Source organism: Lacerta agilis, chromosome 2 (genome assembly GCF_009819535.1).
Source record: "Lacerta agilis isolate rLacAgi1 chromosome 2, rLacAgi1.pri, whole genome shotgun sequence".
NCBI lineage: Eukaryota > Metazoa > Chordata > Lepidosauria > Squamata > Lacertidae > Lacerta > Lacerta agilis.
This window is the reverse complement of record NC_046313.1, coordinates 77,686,430-77,706,387: the sequence shown is the minus strand read 5'-3', so window position 1 is coordinate 77,706,387 and position 19,958 is coordinate 77,686,430. Positions and strand designations below refer to the sequence as shown.

The following is a 19,958-nucleotide window of genomic DNA, read 5'->3' as shown; positions in this document are numbered from 1 at the left end:
TAATGCATAGGGACTCCATAAATTACAGTGCTTCATCTGAACAATTCAATAGGAACAGTCATAAATAATTCCGTGGTCTATGCACTTTCCTTTTTATAGTCTTGCATATTGTGTTCTGCCTGTCTCTCAGGTACTTCTGGCTGTCAGGGTATTAATTTATTGTATGCCACAGACCTATGAAACATGATCCTTAAAGCCTAGGGTGGGGTGGGAACAGGAAAAGACTTTGGGACTCCCTGGCCTATAGTTCAGTTTTGTGTGTCCCCAGAGATACTTTTTAAAAGCACACTTCATTTTGACTTTGTTGACCCCTTACCAATATTAAAGTCTAACAGTGATATAGCAGATTATGTTACCAGCTCACCACCAGCGTTTAAAACTGTTTTCATTCTGCTAGGATGGGTGGGGTGATGGATGGTCAGGAATAAAGTACAGTGTGGCTAGATCAAAACTTCAAAATAAAAGTCCACTGTGCAGGTTTTGTACCAATGATCACTAGAAAGCAGTCCAAGACTCAGTGGTCAGATGAGAAACCCAAGGAAATTTACTTTAAAATCTTAAATAAATCCTAAATGATGGGACTAAGTAATCCTAGACTGAGGAACTTTGACTACCAAGGACTAATTATTGCAGAGTGGCCTCAATTACCTAATTGCATTGGGGGCTGTTTCTTCAGTAGATTGTTCCATAACACACAAGAGTATAATCTCAAATTGATATAATTCACTGCAGTTGTTCTTTAGAAGGGAAAGCGTAGGTAATTTTTCAAGAAGGCATTAATCAATACACCCACACTGTATGGTACCTAATATCTGAAAACACAAATAACTTCCCTTTGAAAAAGCAAAAAATGAAATAGACACACATGCACACATCTGTTGTAGTTTTAAAAAAACTGCAATCACATGATATCAAGGAATGCTTCAATAGTTAATACGATGTCACATTGCCACATTTGTCATTAAGAAGTAAGCACGCAAAGACCTTTACATGGGTTTAAAAATATAATGCAAACAATAATCATAACGAATCCTAAATATGAGAAAATATGTACTGGCTTTGGAATTAGGATAGGTTTAATAAATATCAACACGTTCTCTCTCCATTCGGTTTGGAGGTAATATTTTAGATTTAAGGAGGAAATGTTTCTTAATATGCTTGCAAAAAAAGCTGTTGCACATACACACAAAGCCCTTATAATCAAACATAAATTGCAGTGCTTTCCCATACAATTCCTCTTCTATGTTCTATAGAAATTTATCACATTCCTAAAGAAATTCTAATCTATAAATAAAAATGAAAAAGATTATGTATTTTTATTTTATATCTGAACTTTTATATATGTTCTATTATTACATAGGTATGCCTTTAGAAAAGCTTCTTTCATTATATTAATAAAATCCACAGAGTCATTAACAGGTCATGTAAGCAATATTCAATGCCTCTTATTAGTATAACTATTGAGCAAAATGTTGCACTGGTTGACTATTTATACTATTCTCTATGAAACTGCCTAGAACAAAGTAGATAAGAAATATAAGCCCAAACAAGTCATCCGAAATGTTGAAAGGTTTGTAAATACCATGGAGTCTAATACAATTTTACCATGGTTCTGAAACCGCTGCTGCTAACTTTCAGGTGTCACTTACCTGCATTGGTTTACAGTGAAGGAAATACTTCACTGCATACTTATTCTGATAATTTTACTTTACAAATAATCCGTGCCTAATAAAATAAAATGCAATACACATTTGATTAGAAAAGCATACAGAACATCCAAAAGCCATGCAAAAAAAAAAAAAAAGCTACAGGGCACCTACGCTGTAGCAGTGAATGTAAGAAACATAGTAGTCGAGCCTGCAATCCTCAGAACCATTTATCTTCGTAGATCCCATCCTATTTCAACCCCCCTGAAACTGCGTTCCCTTCACTCTTCCTGTACAAAGGGCTCTGTGATCTACTGTCAATTCCCGGCGATGTTCAGCTGAGCTTTGATGTGAGCCCATTATAAACATGGCACACCAATGAAGTTGAAGCAGTGACGTACAAACCCCCCATCTGCATCTGATAGCCATTGATAATCTTTTCTAAATTTCCATCGCTGCATGTTTATTGTGATTACAGTAGTTAACTGAGGGTTATAAACATTTCACAAAAATAGCACAGGTTTGTTAAACAAAACGGTGTGTGTGTGTCTCTGTGTGTGAGTGCTTCTAGTTTACATACAGGGAGAAGCATTTCTATTAGATACTGTTTTATATAACGTTAAGTGACTAATCACATAGGTATAGATAATCCATACATATCTTCTCCAGCGGAAATGTAATGAAAGGGCAGCCTCTATACTATGTATTAGACATAAATAATTAAAGTCACTCATGCTCCACTAAACAATTATTTTGCTATGAATGTAGAGCATCAGTTTTAAGTTTCCATCATTATTGGCAGTTAACTGCAGCCCTGCTCCTGTACTACTAAGTGATTTTGCTGCTGTTTATTGAGATTGGAAATGGTGAAACAAGGAAAAGGTCAAAGTTATGCGTTAGACTATGGGAAATAATCACTAAGGCCCAGTTCATATTTCATTTTATGAGTGGGAATGACAAGTGAGGATTTATTATTAGATTTATTTAGTATTATTTATATCCCATTCTTTCTCCCAAAGGGGCTTAGGGTGGTCTAGGGATGGGAATATACAAACATTAATACTTCATCACAACACCCATGAGAAGAGTGTTTTAAGCGAGCATAAGAACCAGGTCTAAGAAAATTTATCATGGCTACTTTCACTTTATTTGTTCATTAGGTTCTAGATAAAGCATTCAAACATTGCAATAGAACTGGAATGAAGATCCCAAGGCAAGATGGTGAATTAGATGATCTTACCACTTTATCCTATCCTATGAGCTGTTGCTCATAGGTGGGATATAAAACTATTGGTTAAATCTTAAAGAACATGCTTGGGCTTTATTTCCACATGGCCTTCCAGTTGGTATTCTAAAGTACAGTGGTACCTCTAGATGAGAACGGGATCCGTTCTGGAGCCCTGTTTGCATCCCAAGCAGCCTGCAACCCGCAGTGCCGCTTCTGCGCATGCGCGGGTCGCGATTCAACACGTCTGCGCATGTGCGACCCGGAAGTAATCCGTTCTATTACTTCCGGGTTCGGCGCATTCGTAACCCGTGACATTCGCAACCCGCAGCGAACGCAACACGAGGTAAAACCGTACGTGTTTTACTGCTGGTTTGTTTGTATTGATCCTGTGGTAGGGTGTGATTGTATGGATGTTGCCCTATGAGACATACCAATCTTATAAAATTCAACTATGTTTTACTTAGACCCAGTGACATTAATGGACCTAATTCAGCCATGTTCATTCATTTCAATGGGTCTACTCTGTGTAAAAATTAGTTGAATATTGCCCCTTATTTTTGTAGTGTGCTTTCAAGAAAGAATGTAATAGCATAGTTGATTTTAAAGAAGTTGTAATTTGATTAATATTATCAACTATAAACCATGTATTAATTGTACTTCAGAGAAACATGAAACTTCATTTAGTGGCAGAGACGCATATTGGTTCATCCACACAGCATCAAACAGATTGTTTTCATATGGATCAGTAGTTACATTTTTTGGTTTAACAGGCCACAAATGTAACTTTTGTACAAAAGTTGTGGCTTGAATCGCAGTATTTTTTAGAGGTCTAGACTTCTTGTATTGCAACTAGCAAATTTCCATGATATTACAGTTTTCATCTGACTAAGAAACTTTACCTCACAGCTCAAATATTGTGTGTGTGTGTGTGAGTGAGTGAGAGAGAGAGAGAGAGAGAGAGAATATCACCAACTTCTCGATATAGGAACCAATAAATACTGAATTACAGAGAGCAATTCATCTATATTCAGAAAATGAAAATCCCTTCACAAAAGATTCCATCAAATAAATAATTCAACCCAAACTAATTTTAGCATGCGCTTGCTGCAACTGATTTTCTAAAAAGGAAACTATAGCCATCAAGTGCTTTCAATCCTTATCAAGTTTCAACCCTTATCTTGACACTGAAGATAAATGATAGATACTCTAAAAGTTTTTGAGATCTCTGTGATTGGAGCTAACTTTTATTCAAATGTCTTGTGCTATTGGCCCTGCAACCCCCTGGTCTGGAGGAGGCCATTCCAGGGACCATAACAAGCATCAGATCTCCCTGACAGAAGGTGGAGGAGGCACAACCTTGGAGACAGAGATCTTGTGTTGGATGCTTCTTCTCCCCATCACAGAAAATCCTGTGGCCCTTGCCCTCGTGTATGGCGCAAAAGGGGGTATGCCCTGGGAGGGTTAGAGGAAAGTACGGATCCTTAAGATCCATAGCCTTCCCTTTCCCGATAGGCCCCCAAATCAGGGAGAAAACTATACTTACTGTTGAGTTGTTGTATTGAAATACTACTTGGGAGTAGGAGGATGGAAGAGCATAGCAGCTCTGCCCTGCCCATCTTCCTGCCTGCAAGATGTTGGGTGTGATGGTTTAGCCACTTTCAGTTCTCTCTCACACACTGAACTATGGTTGCAGCCATAAAGGCCTAGTCTAGACATAATGCTTAACCATAGGTAAACATGGACCATGGCTTGTTCCCTTAATCCTGGCTAAGATCTCAAACATACAGTGACTCCATGGCTTAACTTGCCGAGTTAAGACAAAGGGTAAGGAAGTGCCTTAAACATAAGCCTTATTCATGTGTTCTGAAAGCCAGGAAAACAACACATGAGGGTGTGGGAGACACACGTATGTTACCTCCACCCTATCCCTGTAATTCTGTTCCAGTTGGAGGGTGACTGTATTTTTGTTGACAGTTGATCTACGTTTTGCAGTTGTCATTATGGTTATATTTTCTCCAGAACTTTGTTATTTGAAACTACACTACCTGAAACTTCCTTATGCCATCGACGGGCATGTAGTTTTGCATGTGCTATTGCAATGTATGTAAAAGTTTTTTTGCAACTATAGTTCACAGAACAGGGAAGTGACTGGCCCTTCACCACAAACCAGTTTCAGCTCTGGGGATTCCCCACCTCTCAAAGAGCTTCGTTGAGAAAATCCACCTCCACTTCATGCCCAGTCTTCCTATTGGTCTGTTAATATCTTCTGAGTACAACAACCTGCATTTCTTGGCATGCCCCCGTTGACAGTGGCTTGGTCTCCTTATGGCTCTGGGGATTTCCCCCGGTTTCTGATGTTGGGTCTTCCCATAAAGAGCAGCAGACATTTCAACCCACTCATGTCCCTGATCTTGATCAGTCTGCTGCTAGAGACAACAGGTGATCCAGTGCTGATAAAGCTTACCACTAGCAGCAGCATACTGAAGCATCTCTTATAATCAATGAAATACTGTAACACACGAACATTAAAAGGCACAGAATACTTAGAAGAGCTCCACAAATATTATTGTTTGTATGCATGGGAAATAACAGTACAGAATGAAACACAAACTTTCAAATCCAGCAATGGGACTTCTTCAGGCGTTCTGACACCATGCTAAGTAAAGATGTGAGGGGAACTATGGGGACAAGCAGGCCAGTTCTGCCCTCCATTTTTCCTGTTGTCCTCTGTAAATTGGACAGTAAATGTTGGAAGTGTGGGGCCTCCTGTACCTATGTGTTTTAGAACCCTGGTAGTTCATGGTTTACTACAAATGAGCCTATTTGGACTGTGTGGTACATGGATGAAACAAACCACAATCCCTGGCTTAACAGAGCTCATGGTTTGTTTTGCTCCAAAAAACCATGATAAGTAATCAAAAGAATAAAATAAAATCTTGCCTACAGATTGTGTTCTTTGGGGGGGGGGGGACAAACCACAGTCCTAACACTAAGCTATGGATAATGGTTTGTTTAACGCAGGGGGCCATGGTATCTGGGCTTACCATGCCATGTCAACGTGGCTACTAAGTAAAAACACTAACACTCATAACACATAAAATGTTTCAGGGTGCCATGCATTTTTAGCAGTTACAACAAGTTTGGTTATGCACACTCCTTCACGGTAGTAAGAAACTGAGTAAGAGCCAGCAAAGACCTTGGTATATGAATATTCAGTATGACATGAGATCTTTATATATGAACTTTGCTATCTGAAATCTCAGGTTTTCTGTAATTGAAGCTATTGCTGTTTTAAAACTGGAAGAGTTTGGCAATCAGCCACAGAGCTTGGGGTGGGGTTAATGATAAACTGCAGTCATCCAATCAATCTTCTTCCTAAGATCCACAATGAAATCTTCAATTTAACTCACATTTGCATGAAAAAAATAATACTCAAGGTATTTACGTCAAAATAACATTTTAACATCCATGTGGTCCTACAGGTCCAATAGCTCTTATTGTATCACAGCATGACCAAGGTAGGGGTGGGAGGAGAGATCTGTAGTTCTCAAACTCTGCAACAGCAAACCTCCCTAAATCATGATCACAGTGAAGAACCCATTCCTCCACCACAAATATATATCCACACAGAAAATGCTTCAGCTGACATCCAGCATTCTGAAGCACGCACCCTGATTTTGCTCCTCTGTTGCACTAAGTGGAGGGTGTGGAGTGAGCACATCACAGAAAGGATAGAAAGAATTCGGGAAACAGGTTGTAGCAACAAAAACGTAACTTCTCCGTAAAAGCTAGTGTGCTTTTACATGATATCTGAGCATAAGATGGGAGGAGATAAGACCAAGGTAGTGAAAAGATACCAGGGAACAGTTATTTAAAGTTTTTTTCACATTAGTACCAAAAAAAGAGTACCCAGTGAAGCTGCTGCAGAGCAAGCCAGAGAAAGTAAAAGAAACTGGTTTTCCAAAGCGCATTGCTCATCTGCCGAACACCTTAATGGACAATGCTGTAACTGACAGTGTCATCCAACTATCTCGTTCCATCTGCATAAGCGTTTCTTCCTGTGTATTGCAGCTCCTCCCACCCTCTCCTCCTGCATGTGCCCCGTGCCTTCCCAAAATCTGCTCTGGAGGGCTGGGGAAACCCTGCCAGTACAGATGTGAAAGGAAAGGGAGGGTAAGTTCCGTTGTGCAAGTGGAATTCCTTGCATTGTTAGAACGAGTAAGTTGGATACTGATGTGAGTTTGAGTATCAACAGCTCTTAGGAGAGGTGACCTCGGGCAATCACCCTAATGCTGATGATGCCTCTAGTCTTAACATGTGAATGGTTTGAGGCACAGAGCAGATTGAAAAGGCCAATTTGTGCTTAGTATGTGGTATTCAAAACATTCAAAGGTACAGAAATTCATCAGAAGCAGGTCTATGTATATGACCCAGTATACTGCACCTTTCTAGCTCTTTTGGCTTGGAGAAAACCTTCATAATATCTTGCTAGTTTCTACCTCAAACTTAATGCATAGAAGCCTGTGTGTATGTGTGTGTGTGTGTGTGTGTGTGTGTGTGTGTGTGTGTGTGTGTGTGTGATTGCCACTTACATAGTGAAGTTTAGCCTAGTGGCATGTATGTATTATGTATTATGTCTAAAAGTGCTTAAACTGTTAGGGAGAAAGTTTGATCTTTTGAGATTGTGGGTTAAAAAGTAGAATGGCTTGAAAAGGTTCTCACTAGCTCCAAGAGAGAAGCACTCTACAAAACAAACAAAATCACAGAGTACTTTGTCCCCCAGCACTCCAGCGTTGATGCAACATGGACTTTAACATACGTTATTATCAACTATTCTCTGAAAATAAGGCTCCAAGTAGAACCCTTTTCACTTCCCCATCCTCTGCTGAACGGAAATGGGATTCTAATAAGCACTTAATATTCATATGCCACCCACCTGCTTGTAGTGATATGAAAATGCTTCTTTTTACATCCACCCACCCACACCAGTGTTCCTGGGCAACTGTATTTATTCATTCCTAAACATATTGCATGGTGGTGCTAATCAGAATAGGGTGTCTCCCCCTCTCAGCTTTTTCAGTCTGTTATTGCTGTCCAGATGAAGCATTCTAACACATACTGCAAATGCTTTGAATATAGATTCACTGTATTTTGAGACATTTTTTTTCAGGGGGAGATAATGTACAGTATGTTCAAACCACTTTCACTCTACTTACAGTGTGCGCCTCTGACTCTCTGCTTTTCAGATCTTAAGATATTCTGAGAAAGAGGGGGCTTGTGCAGAGTAGTATGAAATAAAATAGTCAACCCAAAGTCTGCATTTTCAATAGTGGCTTAACCCCCCCCCCCTTTTACAATTTCTACTTGAAAACATTATAGAGCTTCTACTACCAGTTGCTGCTTCTTTTACAAAAAAAGGCTTTGTACACTTACCTTGTAATATACAGAACAATATGGTTTACTCCTTTTAATGGCAGAAGACCCCAAAATGTCTCAATAAAATACAGTCCTTGTGGCACCCACAGTCATTTACCTGTTGTTATCAACAAACTTGCAACATGGTTAGTTAAAGTGTAGAAAACAAAATCACCTGTAGTGCAATTGTGGTATTCTTTGCGGGATGTTTCCCCACCAGTCCTTGTTCTTTCCGTTTCTTGAATTTCCTAAAGTAGTCCTGTATCAGGAAGGTGGCATAGAACTTCCCCACGGTTACCTCATCATCTAAATGAACAGACCAGACAGATCTCTCCCAAGTCAGCACATTTCATTAGTAGCCAATATATACTCTTATCCATATCAGGAAAAAATGTGACAGTGCCATTGGCACAAGGTTTTTTTGTGTGTGTGTTGTTGTTGCTGATAAAAAGGCAGACTAAATCTAGCATAAAGCAGTTTTAGCAGGCAAACGAGACTAGACAGTAGAAGCAGTTGATAGGTGAGCTATTTCCTAAGAAAGGAAAAGATGCTAATTTATTAAACTTCAAAGAGGTAAGATTATCTTTTAAAATGCAAATGTCTACATGACTCTGAAAATGCAAACTTTGATCAGTTTGAAACAGAGTGTTATAAAAACTATAATAGGAGGGCCTTTTCATATTTGCTGTCTTTCAAGTAAATTATTACCATAGTGAATTCAAATATATCAAATTATTATTGTTTCTGTCTGACCTATTAAAGTGGCATATAAATTATCTCACTCCCTGAACACCCAGCAGGCAATATTCATATATCAGGCATTAGAAACCAGAGTTTGGGGGCAAACCTTGAGACTTACTGAGAGTCCAGTTTGGTAGTTTTTTAGGAGAGAATTTAATACTCTCTTTTGGCAGTAATTGGTTCCAAAATAACAGCACAGATAGAACATAACTCTACCTTAGATCATTAATAAGGCAGGTAAATTGAGAAGTGTTCATATCAAGACTAAGTGTTATTACAGATGCTTTCCAGCATGCATTAGCTTTTACATTTATCTGACAGTATTAATACTGCTAGGTTATTTAAAAAAGACAAAGCACGATGAGCAGACATTGTTAATTATCGGACTATATTTGCTATTATTGGCAATTTAGTGAAGTATCTTTTAGTAGTTTCCTTTTATTAGAACAGTTCCAAAACTGAACACTGTGTTTCTTTTCCTTGTATTTTGTACTGGTTTAAGGAAGGAGGGGGGGAAAGCCGTGGGTAGTGCAATCCTATATATATCTACTCAGAAGTAGATACCCAACTGAACTGAATGAGACCTAATGCCAGATAAGGATGTATACAATCGCACAGCACTTCACTGGAATATATATTTTTTAAATGTCAGTTTTAATTACCTATGTCTATCAACTATGGATTTTTTACTTAAAAGAGGTCTCTGTGTCAAAACTAATCCATTTACATTATCTGCAATTCCAAATTATTCAATTATAGATAGCTTTAAACAATAAACCCCGAAATTGGCCATATACCAGAACAGGTAAGGCATGATAGGATTTGGCATGGTATGTGTTATGTTAGAAGATGTTAAAGGATATCTTATGAAAGAAAACAAGAAACAAAAAGATTTGAAGTAGCTTGGTTGGGAGCCCTGTCTGTTCCATTCCAACTCTTAAATAGCATCATTGAGCCTGCTCTCACCATGTAACAAATGCCTTATTAAAGGATACATGGTCTATAAACGTCCATTAATTACAATGTAAGTTTAGGGGTTTCAGTACTCAGGATCAAGTCTTAAAAGCTGAGAGGGAAGACCAACAAGCTTTTTTGTTAGCCAAAGCTGCAATCTCGTAAGTTAAATAAGCGTAAAATGTAAGTTATCTGTACCATAAGTGTGGGTTGGGGTTGTACCATATATGCATGTGTAAACGTGGGCATACACACAATTCACATCTGCAAAGCAGCTTTCTTTGTTTGCAAGTTCCTGGATGTAGTTAAAAAGCTATGTGCAAAAGGGACATACCCACAATATATTTCATGGACAGACATGGGTACAAAATCTGTCCAAACTTTTGAGAAAGACAAACCTAAGTAGATATGTGAAGGAAAGCCGTGGAGCAGAAGTAAGCATACTTTAAACAGAGTGGAAATCAACGTAAATGAAAAACCCAAGGGAACGAATTTCAGAAAAACTAGTCTGGGGAGAAGACAGGAGGGTGGCAGATGGGCTTCAGTGGGCTCTGAAGGTTAAAGAATGGGGAATTTAGATAAAACCTTGGGGTAAAAGAAAGGAATCTGTACTTAAGTTACTTTTCTTCCTGTTTCCATCATATATTAGCTGTGTTAATTAATCAGTGATAAACTGAACCTGAGGATTTGCAAGTAATTTGACATTTTAAACCTCTTGGCAATTATGAGTAAATTAAGGAAATGGGTTTACGGTCAGTAATGATTAATCTTGCTAGATTCATTATACCTTTATTAAGTCTACTTACAAAAAAAAAACAACCCAGGGATTTGGCATTTTTTTAGCTATAACATTTTGTTTGAGAGATAATACTTAACTTAAGTGAATGCAGGAATCTGACCTATCATTGTGGAAAACCCGTGGTTTATATAATGTATTTCATTATAATCCTGGAACCTTTGCAGTACATTAAAAAAATTAAATAAATTTTATTTATTTATTTAGGAGTATTTATACTTCACCTACTAACCAAATTTTTTAAAGTCTTCTTTTGTTTACTTGGCAGCTTTCATATCTTGTGTTTTTAATAAAACATCACATTTCCATGTATATTTTCCTGTGTGTCAACTTACAGGCACGAATAGTTGCAAAAACGTCTATTCCCTTTTCACTGCAATTTGCCTAAAGTTGTGAAAGACTTCCTACACTGCTTGGCAGCGTTCTGTTTCCTGCATTTTAGTGGCATTATCTATTCTTTTTCTCTAGACAAGTTCACTGTACTTTGTTGTCTATGCAAATGGAAAATCAATGTTCACTTTGAAAGCAGCAATGAAATGGAGCTGAACCTTTAATTGCACTCTGTAGAGGAAAATGTATTATGGTTTATTCTCTAGATGCACACTCAACAAATGCTCTCCATGTGCTTAATTTAGGAAGGCACGGCTCGCTATTCTGAAGCATGCGTCTGTATTTCAATAAAAAGAAGGGGAATCAAGTTGACCAGAGGCAACACTAATTCCATGCCACCACCCTAAAACAGAATTGCTTCAGAATATTCTGAAAAGACTGATAGTTGAAAGGAATAGAGGCTGCAGAAAAAGCTCAAGCACATAGTTACAACAAGAACAAAGCAATTAATCTAGGCCATGCAAGCACTCAGGTGTATGGTTAGAAAATAGCAGAGTAGTTTTAAATGTGCAGTATCGGTTTTCTCTTGACAGCTCGATTTCCCTAGATATGATCTGACATCATCCCATCTGCAGTATGAGCTGCCAGTTGCAAGTGGCTCTTCCAGCAACAAAGCCAATACTCCTTCTTGCGCCATGCTGAAGTGTATTGCTCTCTTTCCCCTAGAGACTGAGAACGTCAACTTCAGAGAGAGATCAGCTTCTACCACCCGAAGTGATCTTAGGGTCACTTCCATACCTGAGCCAAAGCCATATTGAAAGCTGGGTTAGCACTGTAAAAGTACAGCAAGCTATAAAAGATGCCACATAATGAACTGAAATGGATCGGTCCTCTTGGATGTCTAGGATAGGACTGATGTGGATTGCATTATGCAACAGATTCTGCACTTTTAAAACATGAAAAGCAAGTCAAAACATCACTTACAATCAAAAGTTCATCATTATTTTATACTGAAGAGAAATATATCTTGGTGTATATGTTTCATATATAGAATTGCATATTATAAAATCTTGGCTATGCTGTCTTATGACAATTAATAATAGCTTACCTAGTTAGTTCTAGCTCATATATTAAAATGAGAAGACTAATTGTGTACCAAGTAAATCCTGATTAACTTGGTTACATTTAACTGTTTGGGAGTTTTTTGGAGGAGGGAAATGGGCTATATTCGGTCTATATTCATTGTTTACTGTAAAAAGTGCACTTTCTATCTCTATCTCGATATACATTATAAAAAAATGGCACACAATTGTCCACTGACCTGGTGCAAATTTGGACTAACTTCATTACCTGCAGATAGCATTATCAAAAAGGATGTTCAACAATAAAAATAAGAGCAGAACATAGGCTCTATTAATTTAGCAGTACATTATATTGAAACCTGTAAACTGAAATGTTTACACATAAATAAATTATTTACTATCATAATATTTAGAATTTTTTCAAATGTTATCTTCCTAAAATAAATGTTTGTATTTCTATTTAATACAGATACGTTTTTCCAACATTAATTAGCAAATAAGCATCTAAAATATTTAATGAATGCTTTTGCATTTTATAATTTAATTTATCATTTAATTAATACTACTATTCTGATTTTAGTGCCATGGTATTTTTTTCAAAACTGTATCAATATGTAAGCATTGAAAATGTAGAAATGTATGAGATCATCTCACTAACCACCAGCGGGGGGAACAACTTGGTCAAGAAGCTTCATGCTAGTTTTCTTCCAGATTTTCTTTATAACTGCCCTGAGTTCTTCATTTGCTTGCTCTAAGTTTCCTGAAAAGAGAGGGGAAGAAGGGAGAGAAGGCAGGCACGCAAATTTGGAAATGTTAAATTTAATTTTAGGAATAGTAATTCAAAAAGTAATTCCATTTCATATTGCTGTAATCAGGCTGTGCTAAAATTCGGACAAGGGCTCCCAAAAATTTCCTATGAAAAGCATTCACTGGGGAGAAAACATTTGTAGTGAGGTAAGGAAGACTAGCCTCACAATAACTTTCTTTATGATGTCATCACATCACAAACTTTTATTGGCCACATCAGGAAGTATATTCAGAGTGAAGACAGTGTCTTTATTATTTGTTCTGGTGACATTCCGTGAGTGCAGTGGAACTTCCCATCCTTCTCCTTCACTCCTCAGAAGAAGTGATCAGTTCTGAGGGTGGTGTGAACAGTTTTAGGGGCAAATGTGAACGGGATGAACAGCATGCGGAAACAAATGTGGGTTTACATGAAACCCCTCATTTCCTCCAAACCCTCTCCTTTTGTTTCAGAAAATTTTGTGAGTGGAAATAGAAAATTTTCTTATTTCTTAGGAAAAGTAGAGTGTAGATTCAGAAAGCCATCTGGAAACGCCAAATTCAGTTAGCAATGTTTCACCATGTGTAAAATTTTCCTCTGAAAATTATTTTGCTGTATGTGATGAAGGAAAAGCCAATGTGCTGAAGGAATGATCCTCATCAGAATTATTGACCTAACAGTGCTTAAAGATAGAGAAAGACAGAGGTCCAACTTCTGTAAAAAAAGTTTACATTTGCAAAAAAAAAAAAAGTAGAACCCAGACAAGATGGATGGTACACAAATGCAGTCAGCAGTACTGTATAGTTCTTAGACATTTGAGGAAAAGCAACAAGATAATTTTGACAGTCCAAGGCAGGTTTCCCTTATAATGCTTTTGACAGCAAAGGAAAATATCCGCCCCCCCCCCCCCCCAAGCTTGGGATATATGGCAAGTAACTCACCTGGGAACACTTAGAAGAACTGTTTGTACAACTTTTAATGTTTGGAAAATCTTAACAGGGTGGTCACCAGAAGGGAAATAAAAAATAGCCCTTGGAAATATGTATCTTATTCTCTTACCTTCTGTTTTAATCTTCAGGGCAGTTCTTACTAAAGCAAATAAAGTAGCATTGAACATAACCGTTCCATCGCTGTTTAGGGGCATGTTCATGGCTACCAACCTCTGCAGATGTTCAGAAATAAACAAATACAAAGGAATTTCAGTGCACACTGAAAAATATATATATACCAAATACATGTGTCCATTCATGTGTGTGTGTGTGTGTGTGTATGAGAGAGAGAGAAAAGCAGATAAAATGCATAGGAGACACAATAAGTCAACATGACATTGTCCCTAACTTAGCAAAATCTACAAGAGGCTTATCCTACGGCTGTGCCACTACAAAAAAATTCTGCCTGATCCTCAAAATCTATTGTAGACATTATGTGGTATATGTGTAACACAAAAACTAGAATGTTAAAATAGCTGGTATCCTATGGTTTTACACATTTAATTAATACTTGGCATGAATATTTGGGGAATATCTGGCACAATACAGCCAACATTAAGCAAGTCCCATTGCTTTAAACATTGGTGATTCCTTTTCAATTGTTTCAGCAAAATCAATGAGCTCTAAATGTACTTAATAAATTTTGGCAGGATACTTTTGGCCCACATACTTATCTACTACCAAATTGCCCAAAATACAAGTATTTGGGTCTGGAGTAAAGATAAAAAGGAGGCTTCACAAGGATGACTCTGGATCCTTCGATCTGAAATACCCATGCTTTCATTGTAAGTCTTGTTCCAAGTAGCCTCATCTAATAATGTAGGTCCTGTTTACCTTGCTTGTTCCAAAACCGTATTATTTAACAGATTCTGGGTTAAACCAAAGGGCGCTAGTTCTCTTCATCATGTCCTCCTTGTGGGCAGCTGAAGGACATTTGTCTTGTCTTAGCTGGTGGCAGAATTCCACTCTGCAACGACTTCTGAACTGACTCAGTACAGCATTATTATTTTTTTAGCTGCTGAAGCATGACAGCTTGATGTAGCACCAAACCACTATGTGGCATTATGTCTGAACCAGCCCATTACAACAAGACAAATGTTATACAGAAACTTAATGGCACCATAAACAAATGTATGCAGTATGCTGCATTCCTCCAAGAAGAAGAAGCAGGCACCATTATTCATGAAAATATGTTGGAATGTTCTACATGCATAGCATACTTAGGCTAGACAGGTACAGATGGGGATTGTTTACTTCCTCGTCAAAGCTGGCGAGCAAGGAATGACAATATAGCTTTGCTGCACCTATACTCTCCAAAATTCTCTTCTGCTACCACTCACAGCCACATTTTGTTCTACATCAGTGAGTCAAGGCAAGAACAGGAAGTTCTGGTTTTCATTAGATTGAAAGGAGCCTGTGGCTATAATTCATTGAATCAGGCGTCTTGAATTTACACCCATCTCTGCACTAGCAAATGATATTAGACAGAAGTACTGACACAATAAAGAGCAAATGCTCTGAAAGACAGAAAATCCTACCTTGCATGCAACTCTGTGGGGGCATAATTTACCAAAGCCAAGTGGAGGCTGTATGCGTCGCAACAAGGTAACAACATCAAGGTGTTTTATCCTCCCCCTATGAAAGAGGTATAGTATTAATACAATAGTTTCACCTGCCTTTAAGTTACCCTCTTGTTTTTGGTTCTTTGGCTCCTTAGGTAGGCAGACACTACAGCACAATGGTGTCTAACTTACTTTGCTTCAGGATCATATTCTGACCATATTCTTTTAAATTCATCTAGATGATGAGGACCAAGAATAGACCAATCACGTGTCAGATAATCAAAGTTGTCCATGATGACAGCCACAAATAGGTTGATAATCTTAAAAAGAATTGAATGAATTATTTAATTACATTTATATTCATATGAAAAATGCAAATTATTAATATTATCCCGGAATGTGTGTGCACAAAAATGTGTGTGAATGAAAATTTTATATGTACACACACACACCAAATTTATAGTCAGGAATTAAATGTCATGCTAAGGAGATCATTCCATCAGGCAAACATTTTGGCTTGCCAGATGGAGCAATCTCCTCTCCCCACCACCACCACGTGCTGTTCCAGGGGTCTAGGGTCGTATTCTTTGCTGTCCAATCATAGTGCTTAGGGATGTTCCAGCTTCTGAACTCACCAAAAAAGCACACAACATATAGAAACTGATGAAATAAATAATGGCAAAATTGCTTCCACATGTGAATTCTTCTCCTGGGTTAAAATCAGACTCTGGATCACAGCGCTTTCCTGGCATGCAGGCCAACATGATCTCCTGCCAAGCCTCTCCTGTTGCACACCTTTAATTTGGAATAAAGCATGACAAAATGAATCAAATGGTATTCTTTCAATTAGAATGATACTGTTGTTGTTTTTATTTGTTAACAAGGGCTCCAGACGTGTCACAGGAGTGCACAGTGTAGTTGGTCTCTAAGGTGCTACTGGAAAGAATATTTTATTTTATTTTGTTTTGACTATGGCAGACCAACAGGGCTACCTATCTGTAACTGGAACAGTGTAGAGTGTTCATGTATGTATAAGAGCACTAGAGGCTGAGCATGCAGTCCCATCACCCTATCCCAGCAACCTCTCATCTCCTTGGATTGATGCATATAGTGCATCCATGTCACGGGTTGTCTTAGCACAGGGCTACCCCAAGACTCTTGCTGCCTGAGGACAAAGGCAACTGGCCCTCTCTCCCTCTGAATACACTTTCTATTTTCCTAGCTGTTAAAAATGTCCCCACTTTCTATGTAGTTTCAGTACAACTGGAAGGGCAATATTTTATTTGATAAAAATAAACAAATGCTTTTAAAGACACTATCTGAGAACAAATTGGTAAGCTTCTGCCATGTATGCAAGTATGTATGTATGCATCTATATCTTTCACTAATGTTAGAAAGGATTTACTTTCACTTGCTTTCTAGGGCACTTGCTATATTGTTATTATAGTACCAAAAAACCCATATGCAGCATTATTATTATTATTATTACTACTACTACAAGAAAGGAGATTCTGATAAAACATTAGTGAAAACCTTCTGAAGGTAAGAGCTACTCAACAGTAGAACAAGCTTCCTTGGTGGGTAGTGGACTTTACTTCACAGGGAGGTTTTTAAACAGAGTTTGGACGGCCATCTGTCAGGCTTTCTTTTGCTGTGATTCCTGCATTGAAGGGGGTTGGACTATATAGTTCTTGGGACAGGTAGGTAGCCATGTTGGTCTGCCATAGTTGAAACAAAATAAATAAATAAATAAATAAATAAATTCCTTCCAGTAGCACCTTAGAGACCAACTCTAAGGAAGGAATTATTTTTTTTATAGTTCTTGGGATCCCCCTTCTAACCCTACAATTATGTGAAGCAATCCCATCACGTAAGATGAAGCTTGCATCTGAATAGAGCTGCAAAAGATTGGGAATTAAAATGGGGAAAACTGGAATAAGCGTAGTCTTTATTCTCGATCAGTTAATCCAGTGCTCTTTTGTCTCTGACTTGCATCCATCATCAGCTTTGGTTCTGCCCATAAATTACCCCTCAGAAAATGTGGTCTTCGACAGAAAGGAGGTTGCCCACCACTGTTTCATTGTTGTTGTCGTTGTTATTAAATTTGTTACGTCACTTTATCTTGCCCAAGGCAACCCAAAGACACTTAAAAACAAAAAACAAAACAAACAAACAAAAACCCCACATTAAAACCAGGGGTGAGGGAAATAAAATACATTAAAAACATCCCACCCACTTCTAAAAGGCCACAGACAATTAAAGCTCAAAGAGGAAACCCTCTTTACTGTCATCCCCTTCAGTGACAGGCCCACCCCCACAGCAGTCATTCTGAGGGTGATGCTTGGGGAGTACTGTTCAGCCCTGTGGAGCCTTCAATGTGGGGTTCCTTGGGGTGTGAGTTTATCCCCAATGCTGTTTAACATCTACATGAAACCGCTAAGTGGGGTTCCTCTCACACACAGGGATGCATGGAATAGAAAATTCCAGCAAGTGTGTGTTGCCTGTCATTGTACTATTGTGACTGAAAGAGACCTTCTGACATTGTCCCTTCCATAACTATGGATTAATGTTTAACCTGCAATAAATGATGTTTTGGAACTTGCGTCATAGTAATAAGTGTTTTATGTGACAGTATTTTAAAGGTGCCAGCATTCCTGTTCTTTTTATTGCAAGGATGCAGGCTTTAAAAAGAGTGCCTACAATATCCTGCTTCCTTGCTAGTACACTGTGATAATTTAAAGCAAGCTCATATACTCAGGGTTTTTTTTACATTTCACTGTCTAGGTGTGTTGTGTTACGTGCAGGCAGGCAGGACAGCAGAATTAACACAGTAGAAGGGAAGAAGGGTAGGGAAGAACAGACAGCCTGACAGGCCAAGATAAAGCAGCACCAAGGCAAGTCTGGAGTCTGGTTATTGTCAAGGCAAAGATCCATTCCAGATCAGGAAACTTTTTGGGCCAAGGTTAGATCAGGAAGAACCAATAGGTATCCTGGAGTGAGGGTGAAATAGAGCCATCCTGGGACCCCAGTGGACAAGGCTGCCCCTTTCTTCTTCGCTCTGTACCACTGAGTGGCTCTCAAGGGACACCAGCAGAAGAGAAGACCAAACAGATCCACTTAATCTTGGATCAAGACTCACTTATTAGCCTTTTTCATATTTACCACACTGGAAAGTGAGCATTAACTACATTAAAAAAAGAATTTTGAAAAATGAAATAAGATTAAAGAAAAAAGAGAAAGAATAATAACAAAAAACTATGCAAACAATACTAACGGTAGGCAACCATGAGTTCACATTATTATACAGTGATCATCAATGCAGTCGTACCTCGTGTTGCGTTCGCTGAGGGTTGCGAACGGCACAGATTATGAATGCGCCGAACCCAGAAGTAACAGAATGGATTACTTCCGGGTTCGGTGGGTCGCGCACGCACAGACACGTGCAGTGACATCACGTGCATGCGCAGATGCGCCAAATTGCGACCCGCATGTGCGCAGAAGTGGCACTGCGGGTTGTGGACTGCTCGGGATGCGAACAGGGCTCTGGAACAGATCCCGTTTGTATCTAGAGGTACCACTGAATATGAATCTTAAACATGTTAAGTTAATGCAAGCCCTCTAGATCTCCAAATAGCTTTTCACATGAAATTGATGCCTATATGTAATATGTTCAAATGTCCTCAAACTATTGTGAAATAGACATTATACCTAGTTTAAACTTTTAAGACAGAATTTTAGAACCTCTTCAGTTGTATAACTCAAACGTCAATTGTAACAAAACAACAGATAACATCTACCGAAAGAGAAGAAGCACCGCTTGGGGAAAAGTCTGAAAGTTGTTGTTCCGGTTGATTTGACTTCCGTCTTTCAGAGCAACTTTACCAAACACCTAAAAAAAGAAGAAAGAACAGAACAAATGTTCATCCAATATGATTTTGTTTTATCCTCCAACAAGTCTGGTGATAAGAATGTAAGAAACATCCTGGGGGGGGGGGTTAACTTAGCACAATCTTCCCCACCCTGACAGCTTTCATATTATTTTGGACTACAGCTCCCATCATCCTTGACGATTGGCTGGGATGGCTGGGGTAGATGGGAGCTGGTACCCAGCCAAACCTGGAAGGCAGCAGGTTGAGGAAGGCTGATTTAGTCCAACATGTTGCTTCTAGCAATGGTCAGCAATATACTTCCAGGAAGCCTGCAGATCCTGAAAGTAAAAGCCCTCCCCACATTGTTTGATTTCAGCAACTGGGATTGGGTGGCATACTGAAAACAGAGGTAACACTTAGCCAACATGGCTGAGAGCTATTGGCAGGACTATCCTCCATGGATTTGTCTAAGCCCCTTTTAAGTTAGTGTTAATGGCCATGGCAGTAAATTGCAAAAAAACTACTATGACTTGGATCTGAACTTTCCTTCCATAAATGTTAG

At 38.6% G+C, this 19,958-nt stretch overlaps 1 protein-coding gene across 26 annotated transcripts in view; it reads right to left on the bottom strand.

Annotated features, from left to right (window-relative positions):
* The window catches only part of CACNA1D (calcium voltage-gated channel subunit alpha1 D), a 184,382-nt gene that overhangs the window by 18,860 nt on the left and 145,564 nt on the right, over positions 1-19,958 (bottom strand). For all 26 annotated transcript variants that reach the window (XM_033140918.1, XM_033140913.1, XM_033140914.1 and 23 more), the window contains 7 exons: positions 19,325-19,416; positions 16,163-16,322; positions 15,720-15,847; positions 15,504-15,600; positions 14,036-14,138; positions 12,851-12,952; positions 8,465-8,595 (listed from right to left, as the gene is read on the bottom strand). In XM_033140918.1, coding sequence (XP_032996809.1) covers positions 8,465-8,595; positions 12,851-12,952; positions 14,036-14,138; positions 15,504-15,600; positions 15,720-15,847; positions 16,163-16,322; positions 19,325-19,416 — 813 coding nt within the window. The remainder of the gene's footprint in view (positions 1-8,464; positions 8,596-12,850; positions 12,953-14,035; positions 14,139-15,503; positions 15,601-15,719; positions 15,848-16,162; positions 16,323-19,324; positions 19,417-19,958) is intronic.